Consider the following 21,505-nt stretch of genomic DNA (forward strand, 5'->3'; position numbering starts at 1 on the left):
GCCCCCTGGAGTCCACCAGACCACCATTAAAGAAGATTCTCTCCCTGTAGGTCATTGGATTTTACAGCCCTAGGAGGGACTGACCACCAACAAATCCTGCCTCCTTAAAGTCCTGGAAGAATTGGGATATCTTTTACCTCTCCTCTTTCAATTCTTCTCTAAGTAAAGTGGACTGACAACTTAAAAAAGTAAGTCCAACATGGTGGATTCAACATATTCTTAAACTTCCATGATATTATGGGTTTCCTAATTGTAGCTGTATCATCGGTCAAATAACTGACCATACTCATTTGACAAGGACTCTCATTCTGTTGTTTTTGGTTACAAGAAAATGTCCAAGAAGTAAAAAAGAAAGGTATTTTACTTACATCTGATTTGGTGGACTGGTCCTCCATATCAGAGTCATTAGGGTCCACCAGTTCTTGGAATGGAGGAAGTGTTGACATCTTCCTGCGCTCACCTTCATCACCTTCTGGTCGTAATTTACTTCGTATTTGTGATCTATCCTTCAATAGTTTCTTATCTGAATGCTGAGTGTCTGAACCTGACGTCTGCTTTCCCGATGGATCCACAAATCCCTTTTTACGTTTTTTGGCCACATGATCATCACCATCAGGAGTGGACAGACGCTTGTTTAGCCCTGACCCATGGGTGATCCCCTCAGTCCGATGTTCCCTGGACAAAGACTTGGGTTCCTTGAAGCCCATCTTAGGATTGATATCTCTAAGTGGCTGGTTCTCTTTGGGTTTCCTGGAAGGTTCTTTGGGGGCTTTGCTGGGTTCCCAGCCAGAGTCTCTGAAGGCACTTTTGGGCTCTTTCAAGTCTTTTGGAGGCTTGTCTTTGTGGTCCTTGGAGGGTTTGTGGAGTTTGGAGAAGCTGCTGCTGTTGGTGCTGGTGGTTGTGGCGGTGGTGAGAAGGGTAGTTCCACTTCCCTTGGAGCCATCCTGTGGGTTAAAGCCGACAAATTAATAAGATCCTACACAATGTAGGAACATGTCCTAAAGAACAAAGAACGCAACAATAAGCAAAAGGCTTTGATTTCTTCATTTCTGACAGACTAAATCATGGTGTATGACTGCATGATGGCAAGTTAAGTCAGGGAAGAAAAACACACCAAGAAATTCTAACCAACATTTAGGGTGTTCAAGCAGAATTACATTGTATTATCTAAGCTACAAAAGAAAAAACTTCAGCTCAAAGGATTATGGTACTAGTAAGAGGGAAATCCCATTTTAGGTCAATGGGCAAACACAATAGGGCAAGGGCATAATTAGCCACTGAAAAACACTGTTGAGGATGGTTGGGGCTTGTATTGCTGCGATAATGACTGATTGCAAGTGAAGTGGCACTGAAAATAAGATTCCAAGCAGTGTTCAAATCCTACTTTATAGCATAAAGAAGTATCTCCTCAGATTAGGTTGTCATTTTTTTTGTTTGTGTTGTGTTGCGCTGCACTTTAGACAACATGTACAACTTCTTAAATGCATAGTCTCAAACAACAAAGTGAGCAAAAACCAGGCAGCTAGGTCAAAGGAAGATTAATCCTCTGCCTTTTACACAAGAGAAAACATGCATGCCACCCTGCAGTTTGGCATTACCATCTGTGAAAAGAGGTCCATTCTTAAGAGAAACTCAAAAGGGTCTTCTTAGTCCCCATCTATAGGCTTAAAGAGCAAACTCAGGGCTTCTTTTGAGCAGTGCTGTTCAGTGGGGTGAAGGGGCCTTTTCAACAGCCACACATGTGCAACCTTAAAAGTGGAGCGAAGGGCACTGTGGAGAAAGGAGGAAATGCATTCGTTCTAACGACGGGGGCCATTTGTCCCTGGGTCTCACCTCAAGCCCCCTTGTCAATATTTCATCAATGCAGTAAACCCATTAAAGCAGTCTAGACGACAGGGTGTGTTACAACTCTGCCCAACCACCACTAAAACCTTTCATTTTGTCTATCTGCTGGTGACCCCAGGACCTCAGGATGTAAAGCTGCCGCCTCATTCTAACCTCCAGCGTGCTCCTCCACTGCAGTAAACCCATTTTCCTCCCGAGGCAGTCCAACATAAAATTGCTTTAGTGCTCTGGAATGGACACACAGGGCCTCTGTAGCCATCAACATTGAAGAGATCACTAAAATGGCACTTTTTAACAAACCTTTTAGCACCATGACACTGGCAGGTTAGCAGGTGACCCAAGTTCATGTAAATCTCTGAAGCGCCTATAATAATAATACATTAGTAGTGGTTAGTAGAACTGAAAGCACATTATAAATACAAACAGCGAATGTATTCTTGTCAAGTGAGCAAGAGAACTGAATTATGTGTTGTATCATTTATAATATATTTTATTATGATTATTACTATTATTAGGATTAGCAATAACATGGGTAGCAGCATTCAGCAAATAAAAATGATGACTCCTTAAGATTATTAATATTGCAGAATGCAATTTAATACCTGTGGTATGGTCATATCAACCAAAGTTTTAAAGTATGATGGAAAACTAGTTGCGATAATACAGCTTAGAATCATCAACTACTATATCACACATTTTCTTTAGTACTTGTCAGCATTATATAACAATAATTCCAAAAGATGGAATTTCTTAAATTAATGTGATGCGGTCCCAGATAACCAGAATAAAATGGATGGGTTAACCAATAAAAATGATTAATGTATTTAAATTTTTGATGAATTGACTTTCCAATGGTGATGAGCATCCTAGCTACTGTAGCACTACTGTACTATAACTGTAGCTACTCCTGAAGCACAAACCACTGTTACAACAATCCCACTCTTGGTTTAGAAAATTTTAAAATATTAACTACATTACTGCTTACAGTAGGCAAGACGAACAATTTAAGACCTCTGTAAACTAAATTTTTATAGCATTTTCTTTTTATACTGTATTGAATACTTTTTAAGACCTGCTGACATATTATTTTATATTAAATATATATATAATTATTCATATTTATTACACCTATATCCTACATAATATATCATTATTCCTAGATCAGTGCTAATAGACTTCACCTCAATGCGCTGCATTGTGTCAGCGCAGTTCATATACATACAGTCTAAATTATTTTAATGTGTATAATATAACTTTTGAATGTAATTTCTTTCATTTCATAAGTCTCATTTTATTGTATATATTTCATTCATTTACTTCTTTAGGTTTTTTTTATTTTAAATGTCTTAGCCTATCCTAAGTTCTGCTGACTTTAATTTCACCCCTGTGCATCAATAAAGTCTTATCTGAACCTATCTTTAATTCACAGTCTTTATTTCGTTTTTCATGTATGGCAGTGTAATAATAAGACAAATAGTTACAGTTAGTTAAATATCTAATGTGTTCTATGACCAGGGCAATAATTTCTAACATGTGATGGAGAGAGAGAGGGGGAAGGGGGGGGGGGTATCTGACACAGAGAGTGTGTGTGACCTCCTGCTCCACAAGTAATTCATCACACACACTGTGTTTAGACTGGAAACCGTTTCCATGTGAAATGGGCCTCCCCTGACCTAGCTCTTAAATGACACCATTTAAAGGGACTAAAAATAACACATAATGGAAACAACATGCCACTTTATTGACATACATGATTTAGCGTTGCAAAAGATAATGTCGCAAATCTCACATGTAGCTTCTAGACCCATCATTTAGACATCTTCCTCTCACCTTCCTCTTCACTAATTTTGTATGAGATTACTGTCTAAAACCTTTATTTATATGAGACAGTAAAAGAATATAGAGGGGCATCTTCAACACCCACAGGTTGTCAGAGATTCACAGCACTTCTCTGAGTCAGTGGAGTAAGTGCTTATGGCTGAGCAGCAGCCAAGATATAGTTTGCTTAAGCCAAAGTTGGATGCCTTTGAAATCCCAGGAGTTTAAATATGTTGGACATCTTTGAACCTGCAAAATATGTGGGGGATTAGGGCCTGGAGACTTTGAAGGGGTTTCAGAGCTTCAAAGGTGGGTGGGGCCCGAAAGTGGAGGCAGAAGAGAAGGTTGTTTAGCTCCAGGCTGGATCTGAAAACAACACTGACCTTTGACCCAAGGAAGCTTTTGCTCTTCTTTGGGTCAGAGAAGGTGGATGTCAGCGAGCTGTTGGGAAGTGTAGGCAGCTTCAGGTGCTGGCCGAACAGGGAGGTTGAGCCCTCCTGCATTACCATTACCTGCCAAAGAAATAAGCAACAAACCAACATGATCAGAGGCATCTTAGCTTCAAATGACTTTAGGTCAAAACAAGTGCTGGTTATCAATTTTAAGTACCAATTTTGTGTACCACCAGGTATCAAACCTTTAGTACTACCTAAGGTTGACATTGACTGCTTAGTAAGATTCTTAATCTTGTTCACATCTATCTGTATCTATATGTTGTATCTATATAATATTTCCCAAAATGTTGAATCATTTCTTTCAAGAGATCTGCATATATTGAAAAATCAATAGCATAGATGATTTGGAACATATTTGTTAAACAACACTGACACCTCACACTTATCAAACAAATGAAAAATAATAAACCTACGGTTTGTAAAAGGTGATCCAGTATGAAGTAAGTGATGATCTTTTATTAGAGTAAAGGAAGACTTAGACTAATGAATCAGTGCACTGCTATCTTCAATGCCAAGAGCAGCAAATGTCTACACAGCACGTATTCAAACACCTAAAACGGCCTGTTTTTGCTGGAATATCCTGCAGTCATTACAGGGCTAGAGCGATGGCCAGAATATGCAAGTTAAGACAACACAGCTGCTTGACTGTGTCCATGTTGGAGTGCTGAGGTACGTGAGAGTAAATGTCCCAGCCAGGATAAAACCACTGGTAGCAGTACATGAACAGCAATCTGTTTGGACTTAATGTCCAAATTTTTAGTCATCGTTAGATGGGACAAACTCCAAACGCATGCTGGAAATCTTACTTTTGAGTCTTCTGAACTTCGTTTATGAGGATCCCGTTGCTGTGAAAGACAACAAAAGACAGAGATATTTATCATCTTCAGCTTATTTATACAAAGACATTTAGCATACCTAAATATTCATTTATTATTGTCCAAATCTGAGGAATAGGGTGTGGTAAAGTAACTTGTAGAGTATAATCTACCAAGACCATACATCTTTCAGTGATGACTCTCCCCCTGACAAAGGAGAACATGAGTTGTGATATGGTCTATATCAGCACTTGAGCCCTTTTGGAGGCTACGAAGGGGGGTGCAGGGCAAAGTAAATAGAGAGCACTTAGCTCCAGTCATAAAACCTCCAGACTACGGGGTTCTCTGGCCGGGGGCCAACTAACTGATTGCACCAGACACTGAGGAAACAATTGAAGGTAAACTGATGCCAGTTTATCACAACTGTAACATGTACAGGGGAGTTTCAGCAAGATCAGCTGATCTATGTCCTGCTAAATTTACAGTCATTCATTCTGGACTGCATTGGTTTTATAAAACAACACTAAAGTGAGAGAATCCCCAACATCTCGGTTAAACAAACTGTACATTGCAGAATCATTTCTTACATAAAATGAGAGAGCCAGACAACACTGGTCAAACAATGAAGCAGCTTGTTCAGGGGAGAACAGATAAGAGTGGTGGTTAGGTTACACCTCCTGTATTGTAACAGAATGACATTTGGCATGCACAGTCACACTTTTCTTCTGAACAACAGCTGCTGCGCCTAAGAGCCAAACAAAGGAGTTTTCTCCTTGGAAACATCTTTACTCCTGACAGAAAAAAAATGTGATTGTGTTATTAATGTATTAATGAGCTCCACTGTTGTTCTGAAACAATTAAAAGCACATCAATAAGCCTTACTGTTGCACTATTTTGACTCAGTCCCATGTATACAGTCCTTTTGCCAGGAATTATTACTAAAGCACTAAATATGGATTAATCCGAACAGTCTCCAACAAAAGCACTTTCTTCCTGTTTGAGGAACAAGTGTTTGTTTAAATAAAACTGTGAATCTGTGAACTGTTTTTAAAGATTTCTGTCAGTTTAGTTGGAGCCGAGCGCCACAGACTAGAGAAGTCAAGCAGTACTGAGAGACGGACTTACACATCGCTAGTTTGGGTCTTTTGTTACCAATAAGAGAAAAATATAATACTACATAAATGGCTGGTTTCAAAGACCTGCTGTTAAAGTAGCAAGGCATTTGAACTCTGTGACCATCAGTTTGAGGCAGCAGATCTATTGACCAATTCCCGGTGTCTGAGGAACTGTACACTGGCTGTGTAGAGCTATATAAACGGGCACAAGAGTAATTCTGGAGATATAGCACTGAACTCTATTGACTTTCCTGAGAAAAATAGAGATGAGCGTTTTTCCCCGCAGTAGTAGATGTCTGTGTTGCATTAAGAAATGTCAATCAAACCCCAGCCACCCCTCGCCCTCCTACCCCTCCAGCTTTCAGTAGCTTCCTACGAAACTCCTCCGTTGGGTTGTTGAAGGTGAGCTTCTCGCAGCGGAGATGATTGACAGGTGGGTGGCCTTCCAGGTGGAGGAACAGGTCGTAGTCAAAGCGAACTTTCTTCGGTTCTTCCTGAGAAGAAGTGGTGATCCACGCAGAGAGGGAGAGAGGAGAACAATCAAAATCTGTCTATCAGAACAACAATTCATTCTTTTAGGCCTGAGTGATGAAACAACAAAGATCCCAATATAATTTCCCTCAGCAGAAATGTAACAACTGGCTGACACTGATATAATTACTTTCCATGCTTATATAGCAGGCACAGAAATGGATCATGAGCTGCTCATCACATTGCAGGAATAAAAGGTTTGCATTGTGGAAGTTAGGTTTTAGATCATTTAGGTTAGATTTTATCAGTGGAATAGTTTTGAATGTTTTACCTAAGATTTGTGAAATGTTCCACTGTTTGTCAAGTGTTCATGTCATGTTCTGACCATAAAAAGTTTAAAACCACAATTAACATTCTAGTTTCTTCAACATTCACTCAGGAGCAAGAATCAGCCTTTGGACTCGAAAGAAGTAATGATTTGACATTCTTGATAATTTGACAATACCGACTGATATGAAAATATTCCGCCCAGCACTATGCTCTATTAAGCACACTGTGTTACATGAAGGCCACAGTCAGATCCAAACTCTCATGTTGTCCCCCAAAGGCGTACTGATTTCTAACACAGGAACTTCTTCTGGTTCTCCATAATGACAGAAAGTTGATGGATCACTACAAGTCGAGCTGAAGATCCTTCAGATTGCACGTCAGTTATCCACAACTAGGGAATGGATCACAAGTCTGACAGTGCTGTAAACCTGCACATTTTTTGCATTTGTTTTACAAATTGGAAGTTATGTCACAACCTTATGAACCCTCTCAAACAAATACTACTAGATTTGTTCATGGCTAAGCAAACAAATTATATATCTATCAGATCAGATCAAGGTATTATATCATAATGATAAAAAAAAAAAAAATTCAAGCTTGACAATTTTTATTGTTTTTTTTTTTCTAATGCGCCAAAAATAAAACATGATTGAAAACACCATTTTTTTTTTTTTTTTTTTACAACAGATGAGCATTATAACTGAATCACCTGCAGATGCTATCAGTGTTATCCAAAAAATGCATGTTATCCCACTCAGCTATGGACGGTCAGTAAAAGATGCTTCAGCTAAAGAGATATTTACTTTAGTAATCAGTTTTAGACATTAGCCTGATGTCTGCAGACAGCTGCTAACTAATGTTAGCTACCCAGCAGGTGAACTAAGCAGAATCCACACACTGATCAGCTGACTCCTGTGACTTCACAAAGAAGACGTGTCATCAACAAACACAGCTTACAGATTCCTTTACAGTCTGTTCCCCTCAGACGCATCTGTTAAATTCTCTGTTAGTTCGCCAGAGCCAGCTAATCACCTTTAGACAGACAGAGACACCTGGAGTCATACAGTCCCCCAACTGTGGCATGTCACTCATGACAGCTACTGAAGTGAACTTTGAACTCAATTTTCATGCAAAAACTAAAATTTGGCTAAACTGAACCACTTCAATATAGCTCCCAGCCCCTCTTCAACTCTTCAACAATGTATTAAAGGTATAGCTTCCAAAATCTGTGACAGCTGAGTATTTTATATAATCTCACAAAATATATAGTCATATTGGCCATCTGTAGTCAATGGTCACCTCTGGAGAAGGATCTCATGACTGAATCATCTGAATTGCAGTGTCATATTACTGTCTCACTGCACAGGAAGAATGAGAAATCCAAATTCTGAATCCAATGCAAACATGGAGCAGTTACAATGGAATGACATTATTATAAATCAAAGACTAAGTATCTGTTACACTACCTGCAGCTTTCTTCAGTCTAACAATGAGGAAGTACAAAAATATACTGAATTTTCAAATGGATGTGATTCCCATATTTACATTTGACAGTTTCCAAAAAACACTTTACCTTCAGACAATGAAAATAAACCTGATAGAATAAGCAGATTCTAAGATTTAAAGAGATATAAAATGAAATGAAAAGGGGAGACTGTAATTTTTAATATGTAAAAGACATGGTTTGTTGGTGAGGAAAAACTGTTAAATGTACCTTGTTTTTGAAGTAAACTTCAATAGGCAAAATGAAGCCTGCGTATCCAGACTCCTCCACTTTGTACGGTGGATCCTTGCACACTGAAATGAAAGAGAAGTCTGCTATTAAAGAGAGGCCGTTGACCTTCAGCACAAGGTGACTGACAAAACAGAAAGACTGGTTAAAATTCATTTGATTCTATAAAATGCAAAACAGCCTTCACCCAAACACTGTTGAGGGTAAAACAGTGGTCAGTGTGTGTGTGTGTGTGTGTGTGTGTGTGTGTGTGTGTGTTGGTGGCTGCTGGGGGACAGGTGCTCTGATGAACACTAACAGTCCAAACTATTATATCAGGTTGAAGAAGCGTATGAACACTGACTCTTGCCTTTGCTTCTGAAAGTTTTTCAGTGTGTCACTGACTGTACTAAGCTACTATACCTGCACCTCCATTCTCATGAGATCTCATTAACTCCCATTTCCATCACCTGCACTGATGTATCAATACAAAGAAAAATGTGGCTTAAATTAGAAGCAGGGCCTTTAAAGCTCATGAATCCACCCAGATGATGACAAGGTGAAGACTTTCCCTCTCACCCCCATGGGCTTTCAAAGACAAACAAGCCCTACTAGAGCTCAGGTGTTCCACCCTGGAGGTGTGTGTTTGTCAGCCTCAATCCCTGTGGACTCTGCAGAAAAAGTACCAATTAAGTCCATGTATGTGGAAACCTGAATGTGTTTACTGTTAGAACAGATAAAAGTAGCTGTTAGCTGTGGTTTGTTTTTAGATAATGTTACTTAAGCTCAAACCAAATCCTGTTTGACACCTGAAAGTAGAATGTAACTACACAGTTAGATTGGTAATCACAATTAATGTGGTTGTGGTCCATTATTTTCACAGTAGACTGCATGACTGGGTGATATTTTCAAATGTCATAAGTCTGCAGCAAGTAGAGTGAAAAGTGAAAATTGCTCAGGCATCTCTGACAAGTTCCTTCCAGTGATAAAAAAGGTAGAAAATGCTTTAGATTCACATAAATCTTTTCAACTCTTTGTTCTTTTTGCCTTTTCTCTCCTTTGTTATTATAGATTCTCCTAAAATTACGGCACACTGCTTTGCGCAAGAGGAGAGGGAGCCACTTTTATTTTATTTTGTGAGAGCAAAGTTCTTTGTCAGACTACTCTAATTTTAAATATTCAATTTGGGGCTTTCCTTTAACAATAGAACAATGGCGATGAACCACTGAAATCTACTCCAGCACCATCACAGATTGCATGTGCTCATGCAACTTCTGCAAACTAACTGACAGCAATACCCTATTCAGAAATTCTAATGCCACTCCAGTAAAAATTGCTTGTTTATTTGGATCCACGAAATACACCACATATGTACTCAGATGTACACCTACACTTAAGTTTTAGGTAAGGATTCTTTCAAAAAACTTATGGCATTAATACTTTTTATTCATCAGTTTAATTCATACAAAAGCGCAGTTAACAGAGAAAACCTAAATCAATATTTTCTGTGACCACCCTTGGCCTTTAAAACCGCATCAGTTCTCCCTCAGAACACGGTCACAATTTTTTAAGGTATTTGTCTCATCATGTAATCTCAGTCTGACTCCATGATGTTGGCTCTGTGGGGACCAGGACCATCTGTTGCAGGACTCCCTGAAGATGTTTTTCTAATGTATGTTTTGATCATTGTCCTGCTGCAGAATGAATTTGGGACCAATCAGTCACCTGATACCTGCTGATCTTCTTATGCCATGCTTAGAAAGGAAAGCCAAAAAGGGTACTTTCAAAAATGTTGAATTATGTCTTTAAACTTTTATAACATTTCTTTTATAACATAACATTTTGTTTTTCAGACATCCAAAATTTTCACACTTTAAATTTTGGCCTGAGACAAGCTAAACTTTGGCCTAAATGAGGGAGTCTAAAACTGAGTTTACCACTACTAAATTGGCATTATTAAAGAATCATTAAAAAATCCATTAAAGGATAGCTCTGGTATTCTTCAACCTGGGCCTTATTTTCCAGTGTTTTAGGGTGTAAATGTAAATGTCGAGACACTTATAATAATAATCTGAGCCACTTTAGTGAACATACTTTGACGTGGAAAACTGCATATCGGATCATGTTGCAGCAGCTGTTCAAGGTTTCTTGGTACATTGTTCTTACTCAGTACAGCACCTATTCCAGAGATTTTTGTCCCTTACAATCATTTATACCAAGATTCAAAAATACCAGCTATCTATAAAATGAACTCCAGAATCCAGCTTAAGTGTTTTACTCTTCTGCTGTTAAAACCAAAAAGGTAATGACAGAAAAGTAATGCTGACTGAATGCATCATGTTCATTTTTACATTATCTAGCATATTCATTCTTAAAGAGCTGCTCCACTGAATACACAAGAAAACAGTTTTATGTTTCTGTGCCTCTCCTCTCTCACACACACACCAGCACATATCTTCACCAAGTCCGCTTACTTGCATTTTCCAGGGCTTTCAACTGCATCCCAGCAGTTTACTCTGCAGACAGAGTCATCTAAGGAAGACCATGAGATACAGCTGAAAGCTCCAGTAAAAGGCTAGCAAGACCTTGAGCAAAGTTTTGTTAGGACCAAATATTATGATGACCATCTAATTATCGTGATTACAATAATTGCCAGTCTATAAAATTAAAATGCTTGGTTAATTAACTGGTACGTACTTTGACAGTTTATTAATCATTTCATTTTTCAAATTTCTGTGGCAACTCCAATATTTTAACACATAGTATAATATAAATTACTATCATGTTTTTAAGATTAAAATCTTTGTTTGTAATCAAGACTCAAGAATCTGTACTTGACAGGTATTCCAAAGTATTTGGTCCCACACCCAAGTCACAGTCCACCAGTGTAGAACCAAGAAGGAATATATAAAAAACCGTAAAGTAAAATCATCATGGCTGCACAACTGACAGCTTGGCTCCCAGTTACAGAGGAGAACTTGGAAACTTCTTGAGTCATCCTTAGTACTGACCAGGCTTTGGCATCAGTCTAGTCATTACTGTGCTCTCCAGTTTCAATTTGAAGCCCCACCCCTTCAGGGAGCAGCCATGATTGATGGCTCGGCTGACTACGCTGAGGTCGACCTCACCGCTGGGGCCAAGCCATCCAAAACCCAATACCACTGAGCAAATATTATGGGTTAGAGTTAATTGTGCAAGTGGGTCAAGTTCAATTACAGCCAGCTAAAAGAACCCATTCACCACCACACCTTTATATAAACTGAGGTGGAGAAGGAGATGAGCTGAACCACCCCAAAATGGAAAGAAAAATTCACACTCAAGCACATGAACTCTGTACATGTGTTGGTATATTTTTCTTATTGGCATGATGTCATGCTGAGATATTTTTGTAGCAGCTACAGTGAACTACACATTTCACAGATAGAGCCTGACCAATATTGGATTTCTGAGGTCAATACCATCATCAATATTTGAGATGTGTACTGAGTGGGACATGTCACAGTTTAAAAGAACCTTCGGATGTCCATACACTCACTTGGTGGAAAGTAAAAATTTCAAAGAAGTCAACACTCTTCAAGGTGAAAATAATTTTTCAATCATCACATGAATCATATGCCATTTTTCTTACATTTTTAATACTCTTTTCCTGGAGCAATTAAATGAAACCCTTTCATTGGCAGGAAGCCTGTACAAAAGAGCTTAATAATTAGTCAATTAATCCATCAGTCAGTCAGCATTTTATGAAATCTTTCAAGCAAGAGTCCTAAACATTTGATGGCTGGATCTTCTCAATTGTGAGGATATGATACTTGTCTTTGGCAAATATGATAGTAGAATAAATATCTTTGAGTTTTGGCTCATGTTCACTTAAATATTTCAATTTCAGTAAGTCACATTGTGCTCTGATTGATGTCCCACTGTAATGTACTCACATAGAAAGAACGATTTACTGAAGAAATCATACTTGAATTGACAAAATTTTTTACAATGAAAAAAGACTATTAATAAGTAGCCCACACATTTTATTTTAGAGTCCCAGTACACAAATTAAAAATAAATTTAAATGTATAATATCATGTTAAGGTTTTGGTGCAGTGGTCTATAGTTTTGTAACAGAGCACATCTGCTAATGTTATAAAAATAATACTACAGCTGAAATAAATTGATTGTGATTGAGTCAATTAATGATTAGCTGAATGAAAGAAAATCCATTTCAATCATAATACTTCTTAGTAATTTTTCAAGCTAATAATGCCTTTCACCATCTAGTTTATTCAATGTGATTTGCTGCTTTTTCTTTTTTTGTATATCACTGTAAAATTAATTTGGGCTTTTGAACTCTTGGTTGGACAAAACAAGACATTTGAAAACAACATCTTAGGCTCCGGGAAACCGTGATAGATAATTTTTATTTTACTATATACAATTTTTTAATAAACGAAAAAAATATGTTTGTTGCAGAGATACATTAAATAATATGCTTATATTAAATAAAACACTAACCTTCTATCAAACTCACTGAGGTGCTATTTTCCAAAAGCAGAATGGGTTAATGGTTGGTCACCTTTTATCTTCTGTAAACTATCTCTTAGGGAAAATCCTGCATATCTATCTAGCAATAACAACACTTCAGTGATGAACACTGTAACTTAACTGCAGTTAGAGTTAAGATGAGACAAAAACCCTGGGCATTATGAAGATACAAGACAAAGTGAGTAAATGTGAAGGAGAATTCGGGTAGCATCTTGGCTGGGGTTCAGCAGTTCAGGTTGAAAAGGTTACCATTATCTGAAGGAGCGTCTGAGAGGCAGAGATGCACAATGCAACCACTGACCTGTAACAGAAAATTTGCCAGTGGTCACAGAAGCTTTCAAAGAGGGATAGGGCTGTGTCGTTTATTAACATGGCCTTGGTTTAAACTAAGATGCCAATCACAGAACAATGCCAGTCACTACATATTTGCTCTTTCTACACAGACTGGTTTGTAATGAGGCCAGGGCAGAGCATAAAACAAAAGACAAGACTGGAAATAAATTCTTCAGTGAGGCTTGTGGCTCAAATATGAGCTCCTTCCGCTCACTCATTTACTGTTAATCGCTCTTCGTCCTAATGGAACTATTCATCTCAACGTCAGTTGTACAATGAATGCCAGGCTTTTGGGCGGCAAGGATTCACATATACCATGGAGAGAGAGAAACACATGGCTGCTAATATCAGGCAGAGAACACTGACTAGTTCTTATTTCAGCTGTGCATATCTGAGTCATAGTTTTTAATCACCAGATTTAGGGATTCTTATCAAAAAAGCTTATGTATAGAATTGGCCATTTTATGCTCAAAAAGCATCCAGGTGGAGGTATGTGTAGCTAGAAAAGTATTACACATTTATTATTTCCTCTCTGATCAAATCATGTGAGCTCTGCTACTAGAGGATGATTTAAAGCAGAACTAATCAATATTTTTACATTAACAATAGATCTAATGACCATGTAATGTGAACGATGTAACTTGAAAGATGTAACAAATCCACAGAATAATCACCAACTCTGCAACTCTTGTCAGTTTTACTGAGCTTTTTAGCCTTTCAGCTCATTGTTTTGGTTTTGGACAAAATACTTTTGTCAGGAGTTAGCAGAGCTAAAAGAAAGATGAATATTTAAATTACATATTTTAGGTGGACACAAACACAACTCCAAATGACTGCTAATGCTGCTTTAGATAGGCAACTGTTTGCCAACACATACCCCACAACATCTTTTAGAGGTGATAATATGCCAGATGTGTTGTCTAATGTGCCAAAAACTGTTTTATTATTTTATATTTTTATATATTATTTTTTAAGAAATTCACATGTTCATATGATCTATTCATATTTATGTTCAATAAAAACAGTGCAAGTGATTTTCTGGGTAGAAACAGTTCATTCTTCATCATTTATTATTACAGGTATCTGGGTCTCCACAGCCTTTTCATGTGCTTCAAGCTTCTGGTAAAATAACACACACATGACATAATGAACATGAATATCTCTATCTTTAATGATTCTAAGGTTGTTTAATTTGTTCTTTAACAACACATGCAATTGTGAAATTGAGCATGAACATCTGCACCATGGTGGAAAATAACGCTGGGGAAACACTGAAGATGTCACTGTGGCTTACTTACAGGCTAGCAAGCTCCCGTTTCCTACATTAGCTGAGACAGCAAACGTGCCTTCGAGTCTATTACTAGGACTAGCTTGATTTCCAGAACTTGCATATTGTAGCCTTAACAAAAGAAGCTGGACTTCTCAATAATCTGAACACAAACAAGTGTACCAAAACTACAGAGAGAGAGAGGTGATTTCTGATCAAAGAATAAGAATACAAAATTACAACAGACAGTTAATGCCAGCTTTAGATATTTGAGACTCATTTAACACATTCTGGATGATGCCCAGTTTGATACCCAGTCCTAATCCTGACACACCAAGCCAACTTTGTCAGTGCACAGGCAAAGATGGATTGATGTGCTGCCTCAGGTTCATGCTGGACTATTATGTACAACTTTTAACTACATACTGCACAGGCCAAGGGCCTGGTGACAGTCATATGCCTTTTGCCCCTGAAACCAAGTGGTGTGTGATGTACTAATCTAATGTAATCATTTTATATCAGTCTTTGAGTCCAAATTATCATTTCAATCAATCAATTTCCTGGAACAAACCACAGTTGTATAAGAGTATAACAGTCAGATTTCTGATTTGAGCCTCTGTAACAATGGCAGGAGGTGATTAGCAGCTCAGTAGGGGTGGTGTCTCTGGTTGACTGAGCACAGTCCCTTAAAAACAACCTCACACTATAGTTTTCTCCACAGTCCTGCAGGAACTCTCCTGACCCAAACGACCTCACACTAATCAGCTAACAACAAGACCCTCTGACACAAACGGGGGTCAAGATTAATCTACAGAGATTAAAGACCAGAATGCAAGAAACATCCAAGTTTGTGTTGTAAGCCAACTCACTAGATAGGAAGACCAACAGGTGGCCAGCCTGAGGCAGTTAAAGGTTGAGTAGGGGTCAGGAAAACGGCATACACTCCTCACTTCTCATCATGTAACATACATTCATTTGGTTAACCTGGGGCTGATTTAAAACAACAAAGCAATTTATTGACAGAATCCTCTTCACATCCCTCCAACACCCAAACCAGCAGCACTGAACAAAGAAGTGAAGCAGGGGAAAACACAGACTGAGGCAAGAAAAAAAAAAACAATGCATGTTAGATCATAAGAAATTCTACATGAACAACACCATATGCACATCATGGACTAAAACCACAGATGTGTGAAGCCACACCCGCCCCGAGGGACCAAACATAGATGGAAAGGCAGACTGGAGGACTGAGGTGACAGGTGGGGGTTGGGGTTAAAATCATGAGCATGCCCTTGACAGCGGGTCCCAGGTAAACAGCATACTCAGTGGGATGAGATGTTGCCAACAGACTCCTATATCTCCCCTGAGAACCATTATGTATGCATGTTCAGACATCTGATGCTGCATCTTCTCAACTGGTCTTTCAGAATGTCAGCCTGATTACAAGATCTAACAGTGTTAATTGTCAATGGATAAAATAAATGGTCGGAATGTCTGTTCATGTCATTCATTCAGTCTGGGTAACACTGGGTTTTGGAGGCCAATACCACTATTGATATTTGAGAGGCTCTTAACATGCAGTGGTTTGTTGTATGAGCCAGTCTCATTCAAACCCACAGAACTTTTCAATGAAGAGTTGGAACAAGCTGATACAGAACATGTTATACTGTCAGACAGTGTGGAATAAGATGAATTGAATAACTGCTGCTCAAAGGGAAACAGCATCTTTTAACATAAACACATAACAGGGATTTTTAATGAAGATGACTTCATTTGGTTTATTAAAGATTTGTGAGTGAGATTATACTGACGAGTTGAGCAGTGAAAAGCTAAAATAAATAAATAAAATAATAATAATAATAATAATAAAAAATAAATCAGTATTCTCTTGTATGCAACTACATAACAGGGACACAGTCTCTTAACTACATCAAACATATCCTTGGTATTTCTGTACTGCAGTCAAGCTTGCCTGTTCTCTGCAGTCCTTTGGTTTTATGTTCCTTTAGGCAGCCCACCTTCTACTACCAACTTCTTACTGTCTGGTAACTATAAAACTATGTGTGGGCATAGGTGACAGTGGATCATGTTTAGCAACTTCTTCCACCTACAGTTACAGTTACAGTCTTACCTTGAGACTATTTTGTACCCAGTTTTAATTTCATCACTGAAAGTATGACAAAAAATTGCTGATGATGTAAACCAGATTAAACTTGAATAAAAAATTAACCTCTGAAAAGGAGAACTATGACAAAATGTGTTAGGTTTTCCATCAATGAATAAAAACTAAACGATAATGTGAGAGGCAGGCAAATGAATGCAAAGACTTAATCAACAGCCTGCATATCTGTGGAACCACATACTGCAGCTCCTGATTAGCAAAACAGTTCCCTTTGCGACGACGATTTAGTAGCTTGACCTGTTGCACCACTGTTAACATGAAACACCTTCCAATGTTTCCTTTTCTTGGAAGAAATGGATTTATGGACTAAACTTATCTACAATCTACTGAGAATTACAAAAGAAGTGGAGACAAAACAGCTGAGACAAACTATGAAAACATGCAGAACAGGCAAGTTAATGTAACTATCAAGTGCTATGGATGTGGATGTAACATTAACGTTACTTTCAGTCAGCTATCTTTTGTGTTGCTATCAAAAGGAATCAGCAAGTTCCAAGATTAATGTCAGTAGAAACAATCTAAATCTTCAATTGTACTACATTTACTGAGGGGAATCTGTATATTACTGCACAGCAGTGACACGGACACCTTTGTGATAGACATCTGTTACCATGGTAACTATACACAAAGATGGTGACAGCTGTAGCCTCAAAATGACATAAAAGACATAAACATTTAAAATGAATGAGAAAATGAGACTAACATGTCAGTGACAAAAACTAGACTAAAACTAACAAAAATCAAATGACTGCAATTTGACTGAAACTGACGGAATTTTTGTCAAAGGACTAAGACTAAAACAACAGGAAAAACAGCTGTCAAAAGTAACAGCGTGTACCTTGTCCAAATGTGCACCCGTAGTGCTATGTTGCATCAGAGCTGACAGCTGAGGTGCACTCAGACCTCACATGTATAGACATGCTAGTGAGACGAGAGTATGAACATAGAGCTGTGCTAAATCCACCTACTGTTGATTTAACTAACTACTCTTGGATCCTTAGAGGAGCTAATGAAAAGATAATGGCGTCATTAAAAGTACTATAGAATTTATATGTAAGAACTGCTTTTTTATTGGCAAAGTGTGAGGAGATTATAATGTGACAACGTGACATAAAAACATTACCTGACTTTCTCTGCTTCCTACAACACCCTGACTGAGTTCTATGGAAAGGACTCAGTCGAGTTTGCTCCCGAGTGCCTTGCCACAATAAAAGTCTCTCTTCTGCGCTAGTACAACACCATCAGTGTACTATCGTTAGCTTCAGAATGGAGTCCACTCTTCATCTGATGAAGCCCGTTTGACCAAACGTGAAGTGGAGTGACTTTAGGGGAAAACTAGGGTCAATCAGCAGGGCATTTGATTCATGGAAGGACTTTGTTCACCTTTGAGGATCAAAACCGATCCCAGGCTGGTTCTCCTGTCTCGCTTAACATTACTGCAAAGCCTGTGAAATTTACCGTGATACTGTGGTTTTAGCTGGCTAATGCTCTCTGACGTTAGCTTGCCTGCTAAAATGGACAACTGGTAGCAAACTACTGTGTTGAGTGGATAATGTCTGCTAATTCATCCATACTCCCAGGGCTGATCTGTAAATCAGTAAGCTTGCAGTATGATCATTGCTGCATTGGCTAACAACGCTGGACCCCTGCAGTACAGTTAAATTACCTGGCTAACCTTTGCTTGTTTGCTCAGTAACGTTATCTCCATGGTCGGACCCCCCCCCCTCACACAGTGAGGGCTGGAAAAGAGACTGATAGGTGAAGAAAAGACTCACTTTAGAGTTTATTCAATCTAAAAGGTATTTTTCACTCTTTAAGTGAAATTCTGCAAAATTACATTTATCCTCTGAGGTCATTCACAATTCAATTAGATACTTTGACATAAAGTATCTCTAAAGTACATCGTCGAGACTGACCTGACTTTGACATTAAATGAAAGGCAAGAAAAAAACTCACCTTTTTCACTTTGTGTTAATAATAATTAAACTGGCAGAGAGCTGCTAATGCTGCCTACCCAGCTGGACTAGCTTCCCTGCCATCTTGGGCTGACTTTCAGACGTTTGGGATTGAAGTCTGTCCATCTTTGATTTGTAGGAGCTTTTATCATGCTTAAGTAATGAGTCGTCAACCTGTCTCTGCTCACCCATTGTGTGTGTGTGTTATCTCATTCTTTATTATTATCTTATTGTATATAGTTATCGTTATTTATCGTATTTACTGATGTTCTAATGTACATATGTCATTTTATGCTTTGACAACATGTTTTATGTAAAACGTCATGCCAATAAAGCCAAATCGAAATCGAAATTGAAATCCAAAGGGAGAGGGAGTGCTAAGATACACACACACACACACACACACACACAGGAAACAGGAGGAGAGGAGAGAAACGTGACCGTAAATGACAATAAAACACAGGCGAGACTCTCACACTGAGCTGAAATTTAAGAAACACACATTAGTCAGGGAAATAACATAAATCAAATATTTTGTTTTCTTAATTTTATCATTTTTAAAAATTGTTTATCTTTGATTTCTTGGTGTGGGGGAGGGTGGGTCATGCTGGAGGGACAGGGCATGCGAAACTCTGCACACACACTATGCATATTTAATGGGAGTACCATAATAATGTATTTTTTCCGGTTAATACAGAAGAAGTACAGTACAGCAAGAGTAGTTTCATCAGTACTAGATGAAAAAGATAATGGTCAACCACTGGCATAAACCTGGTGTATTACAGAGAGAAACCATGTGTTATGACAAAACTTCTGCCTCTTCATGATTTTATTTTTTCTTTTGTCATCTGAATTCATATCAGTGAAGTTTGTGGAAGATTTGTGAAACCAAGGTTTGAAGTTATGTTTAGAGTTAGAGGGACATGCCTCTGATTTATACAGGAGATCAGATCAATGGTGGAAATTAGCAACTAGCTAATATTCATTATTGATTGACGTGTGAATGGTTTCTTTTCCAGGAATTGATAGTTAGTATAACATTATATATGTTAGATAAAAATTTAAGAAAGAAAACACTAAAAAATAGCAGACATAATTTACCAGGGACCAAAGTGATATCTTCAAAATTCTCCACCAATACTACAAACTCAAAGATTCAATTTGCAATAATATCAAACAGAGAAGCTGAAGACGATGGATGTCTGATGTTTTGGCTTGATATGATATTTATTTATCTTACTGTCAGTTGACTAATGGATTAAATTAAACCACTGTAATAAAATGGTACAGTAACAGTTAATGTTAGTTGTGACTATAATTTCATGATCTCATTGATAAAAACAGAGCCCCACGGCTCCTGACTCAAATCTTCCAGCTTTGGTGTGGTGTGTGGAGGTGCTGTAAATAAAAGACAAATGTTTTATGGCAGGGCAGAGTGAGAAAGGAGAGAAAGAGCTGCCAACAGACAGCCCATATAAACCATGCTTCAATAAACCACTTCCTCCAACCTCCTTTCATTGACTGAACTGAGGGAGAGCCGGCATTTACAGCTCAGTTCCTGTTATTTGGTGGTGGCTGCCCCGTCTATCTGCACCTCCTCCCCTTCCCCATCCTTTCATGCCAGCAGCAGCAGCCAGCCTGCAGCTTTCATGGCTCTTGCTTTCTTTGTGTTCCACCTATACAAGTAGGTATGATTTCTGAGGAATCGTAAAACAATTACTGGCAAATTCCTGCAGCTCTTTGATTCCTGCCAGACACTGGAAAAGGGGGGATGAGGAGGGGGTCCTCGGGTTCTTTATACACCAAGTCAGGCATTTTCATCCAAAACCGCTGCGCACACACACACACACACAGCCTCACATTTAGTCCCTAATGCACACACCAACTTAAAAATTTGCAAACTTGTGTCAGATAAACCTCCAGCTGCTGGATCACAGTCGTTCTGATTCTATTTGATACTCTCCAAGTTTTTTCAGCATTTTCAGTAACACTGGACTCACTGACATTTAAAAGCAGACCTTCCATTCATCACTGCTTCAGAACTACATTTTGTTTCATAATTTAAATATTCCAAACTATTAACAAAAAAAACATGCAAAAAATGCATTCATATGCACTGTAGTGACTGGGTTATTGTAAATGCATGCATATATGCAGCAGCTCAGATTTCTCTGAACCTGCAGCCCTGTTTTGGGACTATGGGTAACTTTACATTTTAACTTTAAATCTATGTATTATTTATATTTATTTTGGTGATCTGACCTATGATTCGCTGCTTCCCACATGTTTTATCAGCAAACTGTTGAGGAGGGGAAACTGACTTATTTAGACCTCTAGAGGTCCCTTTGTGTTGGTTTCAGATTCATTTAGAAAATGAATGAATTTCTTCTACATATGAGGACGCATTGCAATGGGTAATGATCTTTCTTTCCATCATACATATAGATGCTGAAATTAAAACTTAACATTAAAATTTTAATTTGAAAGGGGCTAAGCTAACCTTAAAGCTGCATTTATTATGAAACAACAAGATGACTGATGTATGATGGAGAGACTCCAAACTCCATGACATGATGCTAAAACACCATGTCCCTCACTCAGCATCATGTCTTCTTGTTAGCAGCAAAAAAAGAAGGCTTCAGCAGTAATTGTAAATGTCCCCATCGTTTGCACAT

The 21,505-nt window shown here is 38.3% G+C and overlaps 1 protein-coding gene across 2 annotated transcripts in view; it reads right to left on the bottom strand.

Annotated features, from left to right (window-relative positions):
- mllt3 (MLLT3 super elongation complex subunit) overlaps positions 1–21,505 on the bottom strand; it is a 51,974-nt gene that overhangs the window by 20,880 nt on the left and 9,589 nt on the right. For both annotated transcript variants that reach the window (XM_018693827.2, XM_018693826.2), the window contains exons 3-7: positions 8,564–8,646; positions 6,399–6,542; positions 4,925–4,963; positions 4,047–4,175; positions 369–944 (exon numbers count right to left, since the gene is read on the bottom strand). In XM_018693827.2, coding sequence (XP_018549343.1) covers positions 369–944; positions 4,047–4,175; positions 4,925–4,963; positions 6,399–6,542; positions 8,564–8,646 — 971 coding nt within the window. The remainder of the gene's footprint in view (positions 1–368; positions 945–4,046; positions 4,176–4,924; positions 4,964–6,398; positions 6,543–8,563; positions 8,647–21,505) is intronic.

This window comes from Lates calcarifer, linkage group LG14 (genome assembly GCF_001640805.2).
Source record: "Lates calcarifer isolate ASB-BC8 linkage group LG14, TLL_Latcal_v3, whole genome shotgun sequence".
NCBI classification, from domain to species: Eukaryota; Metazoa; Chordata; class Actinopteri; family Centropomidae; genus Lates; species Lates calcarifer.